Genomic DNA, 19,792 nt, shown 5'->3' with positions numbered 1-19,792 from the left:
TATAAATATTGGTAACAGTCTAGCCTGTAATATTGAGGAGTCAACATTTAAGTTCGAGGAGAACATTACTCCTATATCATTTAACAGTACATTTAATGAAAACATTAAAGAATCTGATGTTCGAGTAATGATAAATAAACTTAAAGATGATACTGCTGTGGGTTTTGATGGTATCTCGGTAAAGATTTTAAAACTTGTAATAGACAGTATTATAAGCCCTCTGACATATATATATAACTTAAGTATTAAAAATGGTATTTTTCCCGAGAAACTTAAATTAGCTATAATTAAACCAATATATAAAAATGGGGATAAAACGTGCATAAACAATTATAGACCAATTTCCATGCTTAGCAATTTTTCGAAAATTCTAGAGAAAATCGTTAAAAACAGGCTCATAACATTTTTAGAAAAACATGAACTCCTTTCAAAACAGCAGTTTGGTTTTAGACCAGGTTTGGGAACGGAGAATGCTTTATATAGTGCAACACACTTTATAAAAAACGCTTTAGACAACAGTAAGAAAGTAATCGCGATTTTTCTTGATCTGTCCAAAGCCTTTGATACTGTTAATCATAAAAATTAATAAATATTTTACCTAATTTTGGTATCACTGTAACAAGCTTAATTTGGTTCACAAGCTACTTGGAAAACAGAAAGCAAACTGTTCGTATTAATGGTATTACAGGTGATGATCTATTTATAAACTGTGGTGTTCCTCAAGGAAGTGTCTTAGGTCCACTCTTATTTATTTTGTACATAAATCATATGTGTAATTTGGACATTGACGGAAGAATAGTTACATATGCAGATGACACCTGCTTACTCTATTGTGGAGACTCTTGGAGCGATGTTAGTACCAAAGCAACTAGAGAATCCAAAATTGTTGTGGAATTTTTAAAACTTAGGAGTCTATCAATCAATTACAAAAAAACTATGTTTATGAACTTTACGATAAATGATGTTAAAGATAATTTTGATGAACTTACGTTACATTTTTGTGAAAATGGAACTTTGTGTAATGGCACAGTCTGTCAAAAATTATTTAGAGTATCTAGTACCCGATATCTAGGTTTAACATTTGACAATCACCTTAGATGGAATCTTCATGTGAATAACATAGTTATGCGTCTACGAAGTTTAAATTACAGTTTTTATAAGCTACGTAAAATTTTATCCGTTCATGTCATGCGAACTGTATACTTAGCTCTATATCAAGCAATATTTCAGTATGGACTGTTAATCTGGGGAGGGCTCTCGGATAACGCTCTAAAACCTTTACTGCTTCATCAACGACAGATAGTGCGTGTTTGTTTACAAAAAACAAACTATGTTGGTTCAACTGGTCTTAATTTTAAAGAGTTCAATGTATTACCAGTTGACTTTGTTTTCAAAAAAATGGCTATTATGTGGGTGATCAAACACTTAGATCAATGGGTTGAGAAAAATGAAATTAGTAACAAAAGAGCTTTTCGATCTTTTGATGCTAAAACATCTCTCTGTAAAAAATCAGTTGGTCAAAAATTTGTTGATTATCTAGGTCCTATATATTACAATTCTATGCCTTTCTCTATAAAGAAGAATGTTAATATTAATTACAGATATCATTACGCTAAAAAATTAATTAATGATTGGCTACATGCATCTCTAAATGAAACTTAGGTTAACCCTATTGTATTATATTTTATTTATCTCTTTTGTATTGTATAATTACGCAATAATAGTGTTTTAGCTTTTCCTTTTTTAGTTTTTAAGTTGATTTGTATCAATTATAACTCTCTATCTTCGCCACAAGCCTAGCTTACTGAAGATAGATAATTCAAATGTACAATTAATGTAAAACTGTATATTTGTTTATTTTAAATAAAAAAAAAAAAAAAAAAAAAAAAATACTATCAGACGAAAACGATGGACCATACGGACGGCAATACATACTACCAACTCACTACCCAAAAGACGACCACTGTTTAATATACTTTGTGTGTAAAAATATTTTTGTATAAATTTGTATAGTATTTGTGTAAAATAAAAACAACTCAGTTATTTTTTTTTAAAAAAAAGTTTTCTTTTTATTTATTAATAATAAGGTATAAAAAATATTTACAAAGTAAAAATAATATATTTACAAGGTATAAAAATAATTACAAATAGAAATAATATACATATTTATGTATAAAAATTACAGTTTTCTAACATCACCGCTAAACGGTTATAAGTTATAATCTGATCATGTAAAATTAAACAATAAGCTGCAGTTTTCTCAGGAATAACCGTATCCGTTTCAAATTCTACTCGTAGGTCTATGGTCGATGCTTTTACGTTATCATTCTGATGCGATAAATCTACAACGACGATTGGAACATATGTTTGAAAAACATTTTTTGATAACAATGGTTCAGAATAATCTCTCTCGTAATACGATTTTTGAAAGTCTGTATAGGCTTTATACAGTAAGCTGATGGTATTATTTTTAAAATCAGCACGAAAGTCTTCATTTCGAAACACTTCAGAATTTAAGTGTACCTTAAGATTTTTTAGTTGGCAGTGGTCAAAGCGCCCAGCATCGTTTTCTATATTTTTTTTCTATCTGTTTGTAATCCAAACAAAATAAATCTAGGTTTTTCAAGCAAGCTGCTAGACTTTATCGTCCATGAATGTGAAGTATTTCTAGGTAGTACAGGATATTCACATAGATCCCAGGTTCTGAACGCACATGATAACGTTTTACGTGAATCTATCACTTTCAACAGTTTTAATTTTTCTTTATCATTAACTCTGATTATAGGCATCTTCCATATCACTTTAATCAATTCAATCGTAATTTTTTTATTTTTTTCAACGTTTTCGGGGGTTACGGTTTGCGTCATACGTAGTGCATCTAAATCGGTAGACGAGCGATTTAAAATCAGTTGTTGATTGCAATTTAGTAATATTTTTTTATAATCTTCGCAAAATCCGAATAAATGTTTTAGAGGTATACAACCGGTAAATACATCGTTGCTCATAAAATTTTTATTATCTTCGCCGTCCAAGCCCGAGTCCCAAGCACAATTGTCTAACGTATTCAAGTCACTTGGTGTATATGAACAGTATGCTTTCAGGCAAGACGAGACTCCGGGTGATTTCAATTTTTGTATTTCTATTCCGTTTATTTCATATCGCATTTCGGAGAATAAAAATGCCAAACCATTATTCGAAAAACATACGTCTCCTTCAGAATCTAAGGTTTTCTTAGCTTTCCTTCAATGTAAATATAACTTTCACACGGTAGAGTGTAAGATTCCATATTTTGAATATTTATTCTAATTTCATCATTGTATGAAAAAGACGTGTTTGAATACGGTGTGAACGAATGATATTGCATTTGAGTTATTTTACAATCGTCGACATAACCGGCCGTTACATCTAAATATGTGTCATCCATTATTGTAGTGAACGAAGAAAATCCAAGTTATTTTTCTTGAGCTTGAACTCGTTGTTTTTCGGTTTAGATATAGGTGTTGACTTCTTAACTGCAGTCACTTTAATGACGGGTTTTTTTTATACATAAAACGTATACCAAATGTCTAAGCGAGATATCGCATTTGAACTACATAAACCTGCTAGAAAAAATTACATAAGACGTATAGTTAATGTATACGGAAAAAATGATCTATGGCAAGCTGATTTGGTTGAAATGATACCATATTCGAAAAAAAATAAAGGTTACAAATATATTCTATGCGTCATAGACTGTTTTACGAAATTTACATGGGCGATAGCATTAAAATCAAAAACTGCTAAAGAAGTTTCAAATGCAATGTCGAAAATACTACTCAAACGTTCACCAAAACTACTACAGCTTGATAACGGCAAAGAATTTTATAATACAACATTCGATAAATTGATGAAAAAGTATAACATACACAAATATTCAACGTATAGCACCATGAAAGCATGTATTGTAGAACGCTTCAACCGTACATTAAAAGAAAAAATGTTTAGAGAGTTTACTGCACGAGGTTCATACAATTGGATTTCTATTTTACCTTCATTGATTAATGAGTATAATAATACAAAACATAGAACAATAAGGATGACTCCGACACAAGCTGATTTAGATCCAACATCAGTTGAAATAAAAACACGCAAAATTATTAATAGAAAAAATAGTTTAAAAATTGGTGATTACGTTCGTATAAGTACATATAAAAGTGTATTTACAAAAGGTTATTTACCAAGTTGGTCTGCGGAAATATTCAAAATTAACAAAATTAATCAAACCATGCCTATTACATATCAATTACAAGATTATACAGGAAAACCAATTGCTGGCTGTTTTTACTCTGAGGAAATATGTAAAACAAATTACCCAAACGAATATTTAATCGAAAAAATTATTCGTAGGAAGGGGACACAGATATTTGTAAAGTGGCTGGGGTTTGACAATACACATAATAGTTGGATAAATATAAGTGACACTAGAAAATAACTTTAGTTGAGTTTCTACTATGAACGTGTTCGGTAGTTCTCAGTCTGGTGAAATAAAAAAAATTAATTCAAATCTTGAGCATTCGATTAAATCATATTCTGATAAATTAAATAAAATTGAACATTTAATCGAAGAAAATCATACATCTATTCAATTACAAGAAGAACAAACAGAAAAGTTGGAATTAACGTGTTTAGATATAACAGAGCATATGATAAAAGCTGAAGTTACATTACAAACTATTCTAGAAGCTGTAAACGATTTGAAAAAAACATTACCTGCTATACATAGTCAACTCAATACTATTGAAACTTATTTTAAAGACAAGCCATAATGTCTACAGGCATCATTGACATTCAATGCATTCTTGGAGCGAATAACAAATATATGATTAAAGAGATGTCTATTGTAGACATAGAAACATGGGCTACTCAACACTGGATTTTTAAAAATTCAAAATCTAATCAAGATAATAAACGTCGATAAACTAACAAGTGGCTACAAAATTTTCATCAGCTATCTATAGATTATGGTGATATTGAGTATGAAGAACTTGGCAGAATATTGAATTCGTTAAAGTTTGACTGTATTTACACCAAAGGCGAACAGAAAAAACAACTACTTATAGAGTATATACCACACGTTGCAGTCATCAACATTGAAGACTTGGGTTGTCCTCGACTGGATCAAATATGTGATGAAGAAAATTTACCTTGTTGTATCTTTCATAAGGACTTAAATCCTAATCATTGTACATTTTATAAAGTGTTTGCTTTAAGAAAATGGTTTGTAAATATTCATAAAAATTGTAATCATGTTTTTTTTTATTTCAAATAAACAACATATTTTTTTATTTCAAAATTGAGTTTTATTTCTATACCATACTAACTATCAAAGAATATGGTTTACAGTAAAATATACAAGTACAAAAATATGATATAGGAAAAATTATACATACAGAAATAATCTTTACAAATATATACTACTAACTATCAAAGAAAATGGTTTACAGTAAAATATACAAGTACAAAAATATGACATTGGAAAAATTATACATACAGAAATAATCTTTACAAATATATACTACTAACTATCAAAGAAAATGGTTTACAGTAAAATATACAAGTACAAAAATATGACATAGAAAAAATATTTACAAAAATTAAACAAGTATAAAAAAATTATACATACAGAAATAATCTTTACAAAAAACTAACTATCTAGTTCTGCTTCGAGTTCCTCCCTATAAAATTCAAAATTATTAAAAAAAATAATTAAAATATATATATATATATTTATATACTCACTCTATAGAATAGTGTCCATGAGCTAGGGTGTGTACTTTGTCTTCAAGTATAACCCTTTTATCATCAAAACTGTTATAAGTTAATTTATCGGATTTGATGGTCTTTAATTTGTGTTTGAATGAACGGATAGAGACGTTTGACGTTGTTACTTCCAAACTGGTATCACTAAACAAACATCGTTTATGATCTTGAAAAGTCATATGGTTTCTAACAACATGTCCACGGATTCCTTTTGCTTTGATTTTCTCCTTATCTTCTAAAATGTAAGCGTAGGACTTTGCACGGAGAGCACAAAACTCTCTCATAATACGTCCATCGGTTTCATCAGAAAATAGCCCAGGAATCTTCTTTCTCTCAGCAATGTAACACGGGTGGTCACGAGGTAGATTTGCAGTATCCATTCGATTCAACAAGTTGGGATTGTTCAACAGATCATTGTAAAAATCATCAGTTTGAATATAGTATACCAATGAATCTAAAATAATAAATTAAATTAATACCAATGAAACTAAAATAATAAATAATAAAAGTACTAATTTACCTGTATCTGTATACATGAGCTCAATTTTATCATCATAATGTTTCTGCATTACGTTATAGTGATAGTCATACATTAAATACTTGGAAATTTCCAGCACTGCAAAACCTGATAAAAAATTTAAAATATTAATATAACAATAAAAAATTTAAAATAAATGTAACTTACCTATATAAATAGGTTTACAAAAATCAATGATTTTGTTTTCTAATGCAACTGCATTTAGAGTTTCATTGTATGTGGTACAGTGTTTGAATGTTGACTGATTTATCAGTTTTTGTAAACGACGATCACTAGACACCAGTTCCATTTTTATTCTTTTCCGCATAGACTCCATGGTTTTCCCAAAAACCGCATTATTTAAAATTTGAAAAAGTCTTTCTCAAAGTCATTTGCTGCTTTTTTTCGCATCTCTGTGTTTAGTGCTATGTATGGAGCCAGCCATGGTGATTGATTAAACTGAAGTACTCTATGAACCTATAATAAAAAATAATTATATTATAAATGTAAAATAAAAACATTTATACATTTACTTTTTCAACTATGAGTCCATTGGCTATAGCTTGCTGAAGGTTTCGGTAATGTATAATATATTTTTTTTTCGACTGAAGTGTTGCCATGAGTTTTTAACTTTTGAACCAGCTGGGATACCACTTTGTGGTAAGAAAGGAAAGTCGTTGTGTTTATCGTGGAGTTCTTTTGATAAGTAATGTCAACTTCATATATCCGTCCGATGGGTGATGTATCGTTCAAATCATTCAGCCCTTCTAGTTTAGGTTCAACCCACTTAAAACCACCATAGGGCATGTGTTTTGACATTGCCCAACCGTACAGATTATTACCTAAAAAAATAAATTAATATAAAAAATAATTAAAATATATGTATATGTATACTTACAATCTTGATAAATTAACCATGATTTGGGCTTTGTTGGATCATAATCTGGGGTCTTTTCATTATTAGCTTTAGCATACCTCATACTTGCTTGTGTCAAACCACCTCGAATTCCTATAAAAAATTTATATATTATAAATGTAAATTTTTATATATAATTATTATAATTACCCTTTTCAATCATCAACAGCATATCATACTCTGTGAGTAACTCTAATTTGACTCTGGTATATTTTAACATACAATCAAAGGAGAATCCTGGTGCTGTATAGTAAAAAGATGGGTCCAAACAGTATGTGGTTAAACATAGGTCTCTGAAGTTCTCAAACACGTCAGCCACAATAAAACATCAATTTTCAGATATAGATCAATGTATTCACCCAAAGTCTTGCATCCAAAGTGACTCCAAACAGTTTTTGCATGTTCATAATCTTCTTCTTGTATATGATTCTGTTAGTGTACTGTAGAAATCTGCTTTCTCTGGTAAATTGGTTTGCTCCAGCTTGTTATAACCATCCGTATACTCATAAGGGTAAACACCTTTACGAGTAACGAGTGGCAAGTCTGCGGTATTAAAATGTTTAGCTGTTTCTCTAAACTTTTCGAACCCTGGTGTTAATAAATTGTCCGAGAGTGTTGATAAACTTGAAGCCATAAATCTTAATGTGTCGATGAACCGTATTGAAAAGTTGTTGGAAACGTGTTTTGAAAATGAGATGAATTTTTCTTCACTGTTTGGTATAACAGAAATTTTTTTCACATCGAGACCAAGTTCAGTTACAATAAAATGTGCATCATAATTCGATAAATTGTGAAAAAAACATGGTACAAAATTTGGTGTTTGAAGCTTGAGGTTGCAGGTATTACACAATGTTTGTCGAAATTTACCCGATAAGTGACAGTGATCAGCAACTTTATGGTTTCTCACAGAAAAACCGTTTTTACATAAATTACATGACTTACATAAATTATGTGCTTGTTGTTGTTCTGTAGTAAAGGTTATTGGTATGTTGGTTTGTAATAATTTTTCAATGTTTTCAGCTATTTCAACGATACTCTTCACAAAAAGTTCACCCACATTCTGATTATCTTCATCGCCACGAAAAATTATAGGTGAAGTTGGAATATTAAATTGTTCAAGCAGTTCTGCTGGGGAACGTCGTTATTTGCTTTAACCATAAAACCATAAACATCCTTTGAATAGCTTGATATCCACATTGTTTCCACATTTTTCATCTGATTTTTTTAGTAGTGCTTCAAAATCATGCATATATAACTATCGGATCGTCGTTGAGTTTTTTTCCATGCGTCGAATTCTAACATCGATCCGGGAGCAGGCATTCGAGGTAAAATTGGTTTGTGTGTTCCGCATATTAACTTGTGTTCTTCAAATCGTATGCGCTCATTTAATTCATATTTATTAATATTTAGAGGTTCGAACGATGTAAAGCACCGTTTACAAAATACAGCGCTTGCTTTATGTCGGGTTTTCTGTGATCGCACAAGTCGGGAAAAATTAGAGATGTAGGTAAAATAAGAATTTTCATCATCGGTTATTAGTAACAAGTCGAAATGATCTGTTTTTTCTTCATCTACCACCTTCAATGGAAACACTTCATATTTTGGAAATTTTTGCGGTGGTTGGAAATGTTTTTCGAGTCCGTAAACATTGACAGTTACATTAGGATTATTTTTTTCAAAAATGCTAACCTGATGTAATTTTGTTGGGAACGTGAGACCGGAAAAATTATATTTTTCTTCGTGCGTTGTATAATTTTCTATACGTTGTTTATTCGATCCCGTAACGTGTTTTGCTAAAATTGCCCACTTGAAGCACTGTTGGTCTGAGTTTTGGGGATTGATTACAGCTTTTTTTCTTTCAATGAAATCAGGTAACGGAATATAAGACGATGCGCTCATAGGCGTATATTGATAAACACCTAATAATATTCCGTCAATACACTGTAGCGTATAACCACTTCCTTTGCTAGAATATTCGTCTTGTTCAGCCATTAATTTTATAATGCCTTCTTCAACAATTTCCCGTACACCAGTTTCGGCAAAAATCGGTCTAGCTGAGGTCTTAAATGACGGTTCTCTGATGTATTATCAACATTTGGAATATTGTATGTAGCTTCCAGCTTTAAATTAAACTTGATCGGATGTTTAGACGCTTGTGATTTTAGTAACTCGACTAATTCAGATTTAATCGAATTAAAAAATTCCATATAGTTTTGAATATTTTCGATATTTTTTGCGTAATACCATACGACTTTTCTATTTGCAGAAGACGAAATTTCGATAAAGCCGGGAGACTGTACAAGAAGTAAACGTGCTTTTTTAGCTTTGATAGCAGACGTAGTGTTTGCGGAAGAAGTACGTTTTCCGTTATCGGTTGTAGTGTAAGAATCTTTAAAAAATAAAAACCTAATTAATATCTAAAAATGTGCTGTCGAGAATGTCGCGAGTGATAAATATAAATACCTGTATTAGCGTCTAGCATTTCATATGCGTCCATCGCAAGCATACAAATATCGTCATCAGATAACATGTTTGAACCACCAGCCGGTATATCTGGAACAGTTATTTGTGGTGTTATCTGTATATCTTCACGTGCGGCGGGTTGACGATGAGCAGGCACGTTAATGATATCTTGAGAAAATTATTATAAATTAATATAATGAATGATGAAAAATAATATTATATAAATACGTACCATGAACATTTTTATGGTGTCTATTAAGATCTGACTTGTATTTAAATGTCGTTGGGCAAATAGTGCACGGGAAACGTATACCGGTATGTGTTTTTTGGTGTTTATTAAGATCTGACTTGTATTTAAATGTCGTAGGGCAAATAGTGCATGTGAATCGAATTCCGAGATGAGTTTTTTTATGAGTCAACAAATTACGCTTCGCGTTAAAAACTGATGGACACTTATCGCATTTAAACATGTTTAAATAAAGTGATTAGGCACTTGGAAAAATTGTTGTGTGAAAACGCGGAGATAGTATGTACGAAATGGTTGTCTAGAACAGACTGAACGTACATCGACGGATAACGGAGCAAGTGTCTTAGCATTTGCGGTGGTGAAGATAAATTAGGTTAGGTAAAATATTATTTGGGAATTAGGTATATCACTATAGATTTTTAACTATTTTGGGTATCATTGTATTGAACAGAACATTGATAAAATTCCTGAAACTGACCTGCATGTGTCGAGAATAGACCGGTTGGGACAGGACATTTTCGATAACAATAGAATACATTAGTGTTTTTCGACCAAATAGTATCGTAAAACCCAACGACGTAATTAATTAATTAATTAAAAAATATAATTAATTAAAATAAAATAAAAAAATTAAAAATTAAATTAATTATTAATTAAATAATAATTTAATTATTTGTATCACATTTTATACATGATTTATATTACTCACCTAAAGATGTGATTGTACGTTTTTCACCATGACTCCTCCTCATCATTTTTGTCATGGAACGTTATTTTTTTATTGATATAATCTAAAATCTTATAACTATATTCTATATTTAACACATCTAAAATTAAACAGCTATTTTTTTTTCTTTTTTCCCAATTCTAATTTTTTCTTATCTTCTAATTTTTCTCCTAATTTTAAATCTAAATTAAATATAATACTACTTAAACTAATATTTACATTATTTAACTTATTTAACTTATTAATATAAATCTTATATAATAACTCCTCCCAATAGTTTTTTCCTATGGAGGAGTTACGAAAAAAACACTTATTTAATAATTTATCTATCCAATTATTATGATTTATTTGAAATATATAATAATTACTAACTAAACTATTATCTAATAGATGGTGTTTCCATTGTGTATGCCCATCGTCGCAATGTAATTGATAGGCTTCTTCGAAGATTTCACGTAAGAAAAATTCGATATCGAAGCTCGAGTATTTGGTTATATCCTCGATTAACCATTGCGGTCTACCAATAAACTTATTATTAATAAACTTATACCATCTTGAGTTTTTTCCAAGATGGTACTTGCTACAAAAATTTTTTTTTTCTTAACCTACAATCTAAACATAACAAATCTAGACTACAATCTTTACATGTAACCTTAATTAATTCTTCGAATGTAGTATTTAAATAAAAATGGAATACTTCATATACTAAAAAAAATAAAAAAAAAATAAATAAAAAAAATCTTAGCTGTATTACATATAAAAAAAAAAACTAAAAAGGTACTTACGTGCCATGAGATCCATATTTAAAAGAAAAAAAAATGTACAGAAAATGTACAGAAAATGTATGTAGAAATGTGATGTTGCTTGTTGATCGAAAAAAAAAAAATACAATTTCGAAAACTCTGGTTTTCGAAATCTTAGGATAAATTTGACCTAAAACTGAATTTAGGGTTTATTTTCCCATACATTGATCTGTCTATAGATTTAAAAGAAAGAATTTTAGAAAAAAAGGGTTTCTTTATGCTAGTTATTGAATTAATGTGTTATCCATAAATTTCTTTTAGTGAGTTGTGTATTCAGACACGAAAGTTTTAATTTAAATTCTGGAGAATAGAAGCGTGACAATACGCAGTGACGATCTATGGTGGTCATCGAGGGATGAGGTAGATGAAATATACATTTTGTTTTGATTATACAGATATATTTATTGAAAGGAAATAACTGTTGAATATACTAGATTATTGAATAATAATATTGTTTGTAATGCAGACAAGACTCTACATGCTTGTTATACTATAATTTTTCAAATGGTAATATGTGATAACAACAGGGATAGCGTATGATAATTCGTCTGACTATTGTTCATAGAATTTATATTTATTTTGGAATTTATACTTTTTATTTTCACTTACAAATATTTTGCTTACACAGGGTGCTTTGCATAAAAATATAATATTCTGGGATAGAATCGAACCGGGATATGTACAAACGTAACCAAACATATATTCCCCCGCTACTATTCTACCCCATTGACATGTATCATCAAAACTGATACATTTAGAAAAATTACACGACCATATGAAAAACTTACTAGCCAAGCATTTACATGATGTGAGTACAATAATATGATAAAATAGTTCTGCGCATGATAACTGTTGAATATACGGTAATATACGGTAATATAGTACGTGTACAATAATATGATAACCATGGTGATGGAAGTGGTGGAGGCGGGGACGGCGGCAGCGGTGGTGGTGGAGGCGGGGAGGGGGACGGCGGCGGCGGTGGGGTCGGTGGCGGCGGCGGTGGCGGGGACGGTTGCGGCGGCGGCGGCGGCGGCGGCGGCGGCTGCTTAGACAAAATCGGCGGCGGCTGCTTAGAGGGCTGCTTAGGTTCCAGAAGCCCCATTTTACACCTACTTAGTTAGGATTTAATAATGTAATGTAGCGACTTACCTATAACCGGGTAAATGTAATTCCACCGGTAAATGGTTTATTACTGAGTTAACAAGGCCTGAACCCCTATTGGTGTTTCGTTTACGAACGTGAGACATCGTGTGACGCTATCGTAGACAGTACATCCGTATTTATACCGATATAAAATGCGTTTTATCTAGCAAGAGAAAAAACTTCGAATATATAACATTGATACCCCTGATACAGTACAGTATAGGCATGGCGAGTTATTTCCAAACACGATACGCTCGCTAGTATTGGGGAGTTCGGGTTGCGGCAAGACGAATTTGATATATTTTCTACTCGTCGATGAAAACGGGCTTCGATTTGAAAACGTGGCTTGTCCATGAAATTACAGAAAAATAACTTAGTTTACTGGGATAACCCGAACGAGTTAGTTGATAGACTTCGATTACTTCTAGCGTCGAAATCAGCTGGTAATACAGGTGTTTCCAATGAAATAATATCTATTTTTGAGGAATTACGTGAGGTCGGGTTAATTAAACGAATTCCTAATGTCTAAACGTGAAATCGCCATTGAACTCCACAAACCGTCACGGAGAAATTTCACGAGGCGTAGAGTTAACATATATAGAAAAAATGATTTGTGGCAAGCCGACTTGGTTGAAATGATACCATATTCGAGAAAAAATAAAGGTTATAAATATATTTTATGTGTAATTGATTGTTTTACTAAACTCGCATGGGCTCTACCGTTGAGGACAAAATCCGGTAAGGAAGTCACTAGTGCTATGTCTAAAATATTACACAACCGATCACCAAAACTCTTGCAATTGGACAACGGAAAAGAATTTTATAACAATACATTCGACGAGTTGATGGGTAAATATAACATACACAAATTTTCTACGTAAAGTATCACGAAAGCATGTATTGTTGAACGCTTCAATCGTACGTTAAAAGAAAAAATGTTTAGAGAGTTTACTGCGCGGGGTTCTCGCGAATGGATTTCTATTTTACCGAGATTGCTGTTAGAATATAGTAATTCGAGGCACAGAACTATCGGAAGGACACCGGTACAGGCGGATGTCAACCCGCTTACGGTGGAAATAGAGCAACGTGAAATTAATAATGTAAAAATTAAATTCAAAGTAGGCGATAGCGTTCGTATTAGCACTCAAAAAGGGGTGTTCACAAAAGGTTATTTACCAAACTGGTCTACAGAAATATTTGAAATTATTAAAATAAATAAAACATCGCCCGTTACTTATCAGTTGCAAGATTATACGAGGAAACCGATTGCGGGGTGTTTTTATTCCGAAGAAATACATAAAACTAATCACCGAAATGAATATTTAATCGAGAAAATTATACGTAGAAAGGGTAATCAAGTGTTTGTCAAGTGGTTGGGATTTGACGCGACACATAATAGCTGGTTAAAAGCTAGTGACCTTAAACTGTGGAAATTCATTTCAGTAGTTTAATACATTTCATATGGATAAGATGTTTATTTATTATGGATATTTTCAATAACTCGGTAGATGCCCGCAGAAAAAATACCGTTTCCCACCTTCAATTGAGTAACAAAACAATTGTATATGATGTAAAGCTATTGAAAACGGAAATAGTTAGCCTGAAAAACAATATTTCAACTCTTCAAGAACGGATAAAATCATCGGAAGATAGTATACGGCAAAATAATAAGTCTCTATTGGACTCTGAAAGTCGTATTTCACAGCTATTCGATAATTATTCAGAGGTCGCTACCTCGATCGGTATTACCAAGGGAGACGTTCTTCGTGTTATCGATACAATTAGTCATATAACTCAGGAATTGGAAGAAAATTCTCTTTCGGAACACGGGTTGTTTATTGCACAGCTACACGCACGTTTGAAGACTGTCGAGGAAAGTTATATTAAAAAAAGTTAATTACACTCGAACGAATCAGATCCGAGTTGTACTAGCGCTACTAGCATCTGCTGATATGTATAGCACACATATCTACATATATACTTATATAAATACGTGATATCGGGAAACGATTTTAGTTGACCTTTATACACGATCGCGTTTGCTAGTCCTCAAACTAACAATGTCATCGTCGGCTATTGTGGACATTCAGTGCGTTCTCGGTGCCGGCAATAAATACATGATAAAAGAAATGTCTGTAGTCGACACGGGAAGCTGGGCGAGCCAACACTGGATTTTTAAAAATTCAAACTCTAAACAGGACGACAAGAGCCGGAAAACAAATAAATGGCTCGAACGTAATTATCATCAACTATCCACGGGATATGGTGATGTCGAGTACGAAGAAGTGGGCAGAATATTGAATTCACTGAAATTCGACTGCATTTACGTGAAGGGTGAGCAGAAAAAACAACTTCTCATGGAATATATACCACACGTCCCCATCGTCAACATCGAAGACTTGGGTTGTCCTAGATTGGATCAAATATGTGATGGTGATGCGACTCTACCCCGCTGTATTTTTCATATGGAGTTTAATCCTAAACAATGTACATTTTACAAAGTCTATGCCATACGTAAATGGCTCAGACATAATTCTTAAAACCCCTAATACAAACCACTGCACGGCCATTCAAGGAATGTCATGGACACTCACGGAACGGCATGGCATGGCACGGCCAGTTATGGCATGGCACGGCCAGTTATGGCATGGCACGGCCAGTCATGGCATGGTACGGCCAGTCATGGCGTGGCAATTACACACACCAGCTCGAAATGGATTCAGTTTAATATTAATTTACACATTATTTACTATACGTCATACAATATATATTATATTTATATTTTATTTAAATAAACACAATTATAATACAACAATGGATATATTTTTATTTTAAATTATTTACACATTTATAGACAAAATTTAATATCACGCGCGTAGTGCGTAATGACCGTACGCGTGCGTACGGATCCGATCGTCGTCAACAACACGTTTGTCGTCGAAACGATTAAGGGTCATTTTCATGGTCTTAATCGTTTTGACGCGGTGCTCGAACGATTGGATCGATACGTTTTCCCTATACGGTGTGTACGATGTATTCGTGGGAAGTGGTGTCGGGGTGAATTTCACGCCGACAATGGTGGCGGCGCTAGCTGCCGCGGCATTCCCGTAGATCGTGTCGACGACCGATCGGGCCATCAGACGCGCACGCCGTCTCATCTCCACGTCCTTCCACTCATGGTCGTCGCCGAAGTCACCGTCGTCGAAATCGTCGTCGTCCATGCCTAGCTCCTCGCTTTCGTCACCGTCACCAGCGTCGTCCTCGTCCTCGAACAGACAGCGCTTGTGGTCCTCGAACGTCATGTGATTTCGGACCACATGCCCTCGAATCCCCTTGGCCACAAGTTTTTCGTCTCCCTCGATTTTGTATGCGTAAGATTTCGCGCGGAGTGCGATGAACTCGTACATAGTACGCCCAGCCGTTTCGTCCTTGAACAATCCCGGTATTTTCTTACGCATACCGACGTAGCAGGGGTGGGTGACGGGAAGATTCGAGGTGTCCATACGTTCGAGGAGTGCGGGGTAGTCCACCAGGTCCTTGTAGAAATCCTCCGTATGGATTCGATAGATCAGGGAATCTATAAATAGGCATTACATACGTTATATATTATATGGGTGTAAATAATATTATTTATTATTTTTTGTAAATAGGTACCTGTATCCATGTACAACAGTCTAATCGAATCGTTATAGTGCCGCCGCATCACATTGTAATGGTAATCATACATTAACTCCTTGCTTATTTCCAGGACGGCGAACCCTACGTAAATAGGCTTGAAGAAACGTATGTCACTCATTTGCAAGGATACGGCGGCCAGATTCTCAGTGTATGTGGTAACCAGTTTGAAGGTGGGCTTGTTTATGAGTTTACGCATTCGTCGGGGACAGGACACCAATTCTATGGAAATACGGTTTCGAACGCATTCCATAGTTTTCCCTGAAAATTCATTTAATAATATTATAGTATACAATGATAGTGTGTGTGTATGTGTGAGTGTAATAATGACAGACTAATATTATATCGTTGTGATATACGTATTTACCGAACACAGCGTTGTTCAACAGTTTAAAGAAATCACGTTCAAATGCGTTGCCAGCCTTCTTTCTCATCTCCGTATTCAGATCGATATATTTGGCAAGCCATCCCGACTGTTGGAATTCCAACACCCTATGGACCTATAATTGTCGTAAGATTAATATTAAACGTTTTTAAGTGAAAACATGTATTATATATAATACCTTTTCCACAATCAGACCATTAGCGATGGCCTGCTTTAAATTTCTGTAGTGAACAATATAACGCTCTTTACGCTCCAACGTAGCCATTAACTTGTTCACCTTAGAGCCCGGGGGTAGTAAGAAGGGGAGATCGTTGTGTGCATCGTGTAGGCCGTCGGGGTAGCTGATGTCAACCTCGTAGATACGCCCAACGTCGGATTTGTCGGTCATACCGTCCAACAGCTCTAGTGAACGATCCAAATCCTCCTCGTACCACTTGAACCAGCCGTAGGGCATATACTCTCCCATGGCATACCCGTACAAGTTGTTGCCTGTAATATAAGGTTTTAAGTTAGTATAAATAATTAATTATATAAACGATGTATATTTACAATCCTGGTAAACGAGCCATGACGGCGGCTTCTCAGCATCGTACCCCGGCGTCTTGGGGTTGTTTGCCCGACAGTACCGCTCACTGGCCTGCACCAACCCCCCTCTGATACCCTGTTCCACGAAGAGTACCATGTCGTAATCGGTCAACAACTCCAGTTTGACACCCGTATACCGCAACATGGCGTCGAACGTAAACCCCGGCGCCGTATAATAATACACGGGGTCGAGGCTGTACGTCGACATGCAGAGGTCGCGGAAGTTCTCCATGACGTCGGCCAGAAGGAGAACGTCCACCTTCAGGTATAGGTCGCTGTAGTCACCGAGGGTTGGGCACTTGAAGTGACGCCACACCTCCATCGCGTGCACGTAGTCCTCATCACTTACATGCTTTTCGAGTAGCACACTGTAGAAGTCATGTTTCGGAGGTAGGGCGGTCTCCTCGAGCTTCGATCATTCGTCGGTATACTAGTACGGAAACACACCCTTTCGCGTGACGAGTGGCATGTCGGTAGGCTGAAACACTTTGGCGGTCTCCCGAAACTTCTCAAAGTCGCCGGGTCTCGTGAGGAGGTTCGCGGCCAACTCGGCCAGGCTCGAAGCCATGAACCGACACGAGTCCAAGAACCTCACACTGAAGTCGGGCATGACGCGCTTCGAGAACGATATGTAGTTCTCCTCGGTGTTGGGGATCACCGTTATCGACTCCTTATCGTAACCGAGTTCGGTTACGATAAAATGTGCGTCATATTTCGAGAGGTTGTGAAAGAAGCACGGCACAAACTTGGGTGTGGTGAGCTTGAGGTTGCACGGTGCGCAGAGTGTGTGTCTCAACCGTCCCGACAGATGGCAGTGGTCGGCGACTTTCCACTTGGTCTCAGTGAACCCTAACTTACACATATCACACACACTCTTCGCGTTATGAGCACGTAACTCCTCCACACCCATCGAAATCGGCACATTAGTCGCCTTCAGCAGGTTCCCCAACCTGATAGCGAGCGCAGTCACACTAACGATAAAGTGCTTGGCCACCTCGTCACGCGATTCCGACCCGCGATATATTACAGGCGTCTGCGGTATGCCGTACTTCTCCATAAGCGCTACGGGTACGTCCGCAGCCGCCTTGACAAAGTACCCGTAGCTCATTGGATGATGTGCGTGTATCCCGTCAGTGCTCGCCCCCACCCGCTCCGTCTGTTTTTCGAGGAGGGCTTCAAAATCAGCGTATATCGCAAACGGATGACGCTGCATGTTAGCCCACCCGTTAAACCCGAGCACTTCTCCCTCCTCCGGCATAACTGGTAAAATAGGTTTATTAAGCCCGCATAACCGCATATGTTGTTGGAGAGCCTCATTACCGCGTAATTTATTTTTTTTAACTTGCTCATCGAATGAGGTGAAACACCTCTTGCATATAAAAAGTCGACTCTCATGAGAGGTTTTCTGACTCCGCACCAGTCGTGAAAAATTTGAAATATACGTATAGTGCATCCGCTCTGAGCCTTCAATCACGAGAAGGTCGAAATGTTCGGCCTTCTCGTTCTCGACAACTCTGATTGGATACACTACACTCTCTTTACCTACTTTTTCATCCTTTTCCCCCTTACCCACCTTTCCCCCCTTACCAGGTTTCAATCCATATACGTTTACCGACACCCCCTTATTCCGTCGTTCGAATATATGGATTTCCGATATAGGTGTCGGCGAGGATAGTTCGGAAAAATCGTACCGATGCTCTTCGTTATAATAATTTTGGCCTACATGATTACGATGACCTACTGAAACGTGTTTGGCTAGAATAGCCCACTTGAAGCAGTCATCGTCGATGTTCATAGGATTAATGACGGCCTTTTTTCGCATAATGTTTTCCGGGAGTGGAATATACGAAGACCCTCCAAGAGGGGTATGTTCATAGATACCTAACAGTAAGCTATCGATACTGGATAGGGTGAAGCCCGACCCCTTTTTTATATATCTATCTTCCTCGGACATGAGCACTACAAAGTCCTCATCGACCATAGCTCTCACATCGCTATGAATGTACGCCTCCCTCGACACGGTTTTAAAAGCTCTGTCCTCGGCTGGTAATTCCCTATGTGCGTACACGCTCTCCAACTTCAAATTATATTTGATCGGGTTAATACGCACGCAATAATTGATTTTTTCAATCAACTCGAGTTTTATCGATTCTAAAAACACCTGATAACTCACGCAGTTCTCGGTATTCCCCCTATAATACCATACTACGGTTCTATCAAGTGCAGAGTCGAGCTCGATAAAATCCGGCGTATTAACCATTCCTATGCGGGCTTTTTTAAACTTTACAATGTTACGCGCCGGGTTGGTTTTAGTGCGTTTAACTGACGGGGCTGGAGGAGTGGGGGCTTGCTGTGGAATGTGATCATTTACATTTGACGTGGATGCGACACTATCTACGAAACCCACCGAACCTTATAAAAATAATAATAACAATTATTATTATCGATTCATTTCAATAATATAATAATTACTACACACTTATTGACTGCTGCTGTCCGACTGCGATACCCATAGCCAAATTATATTCA

At 35.2% G+C, this 19,792-nt stretch overlaps 3 protein-coding genes across 3 annotated transcripts; all 3 read right to left on the bottom strand.

Annotated features, from left to right (window-relative positions):
• Positions 1 to 2,570: 2,570 nt before the first annotated feature.
• LOC126555458 (uncharacterized) lies at positions 2,571 to 3,164 on the bottom strand. The gene has a single exon (XM_050210382.1). It carries the CDS (start codon positions 3,162 to 3,164, stop codon positions 2,571 to 2,573), a length of 594 nt encoding a protein of 197 aa, XP_050066339.1.
• A 2,477-nt stretch (positions 3,165 to 5,641) lies between these two features.
• On the bottom strand, positions 5,642 to 6,754 carry LOC126555456 (uncharacterized). Its single transcript, XM_050210380.1, has 4 exons — positions 6,485 to 6,754; positions 6,320 to 6,424; positions 5,779 to 6,253; positions 5,642 to 5,714 (listed from the first exon to the last, which is right to left on the bottom strand). Exons 1-4 carry the CDS (start codon positions 6,651 to 6,653, stop codon positions 5,684 to 5,686), a joined length of 780 nt encoding a protein of 259 aa, XP_050066337.1. The 5' UTR covers positions 6,654 to 6,754; the 3' UTR covers positions 5,642 to 5,683.
• An 8,731-nt stretch (positions 6,755 to 15,485) lies between these two features.
• LOC126555457 (uncharacterized) lies at positions 15,486 to 16,345 on the bottom strand. The gene is made up of 2 exons (XM_050210381.1): positions 16,273 to 16,345; positions 15,486 to 16,195 (listed from the first exon to the last, which is right to left on the bottom strand). The coding sequence occupies exons 1-2, from the start codon at positions 16,343 to 16,345 to the stop codon at positions 15,486 to 15,488; spliced, it is 783 nt and encodes a 260-aa protein (XP_050066338.1).
• Between the last annotated feature and the right edge of the window lie 3,447 nt (positions 16,346 to 19,792).

Source organism: Aphis gossypii, unplaced genomic scaffold (genome assembly GCF_020184175.1).
Source record: "Aphis gossypii isolate Hap1 unplaced genomic scaffold, ASM2018417v2 Contig00860, whole genome shotgun sequence".
NCBI classification, from domain to species: domain Eukaryota; kingdom Metazoa; phylum Arthropoda; class Insecta; order Hemiptera; family Aphididae; genus Aphis; species Aphis gossypii.
Note: the sequence above shows the minus strand (reverse complement) of the source record. Positions and strands in the feature narration are given on the sequence as shown.

Bases quoted from the DNA above. Each gene is read 5' to 3' on its own strand.
- LOC126555458 (XM_050210382.1), bottom strand. From the start codon at position 3,164: ATGCGATATGAAATAAACGGAATAGAAATACAAAAATTGAAATCACCC.
- LOC126555456 (XM_050210380.1), bottom strand. From the start codon at position 6,653: ATGGAGTCTATGCGGAAAAGAATAAAAATGGAACTGGTGTCTAGTGAT. The intron at 6,425-6,484 runs GTAAGTTACATT...ATTTTTTATCAG, and splicing joins TTGTAAACCTATTTATATAG to GTTTTGCAGTGCTGGAAATT. The intron at 6,254-6,319 runs GTAAATTAGTAC...TTATTATTTTAG, and splicing joins GCTCATGTATACAGATACAG to ATTCATTGGTATACTATATT.
- LOC126555457 (XM_050210381.1), bottom strand. From the start codon at position 16,345: ATGTATGATTACCATTACAATGTGATGCGGCGGCACTATAACGATTCG. The intron at 16,196-16,272 runs GTACCTATTTAC...GCCTATTTATAG, and splicing joins ACTGTTGTACATGGATACAG to ATTCCCTGATCTATCGAATC.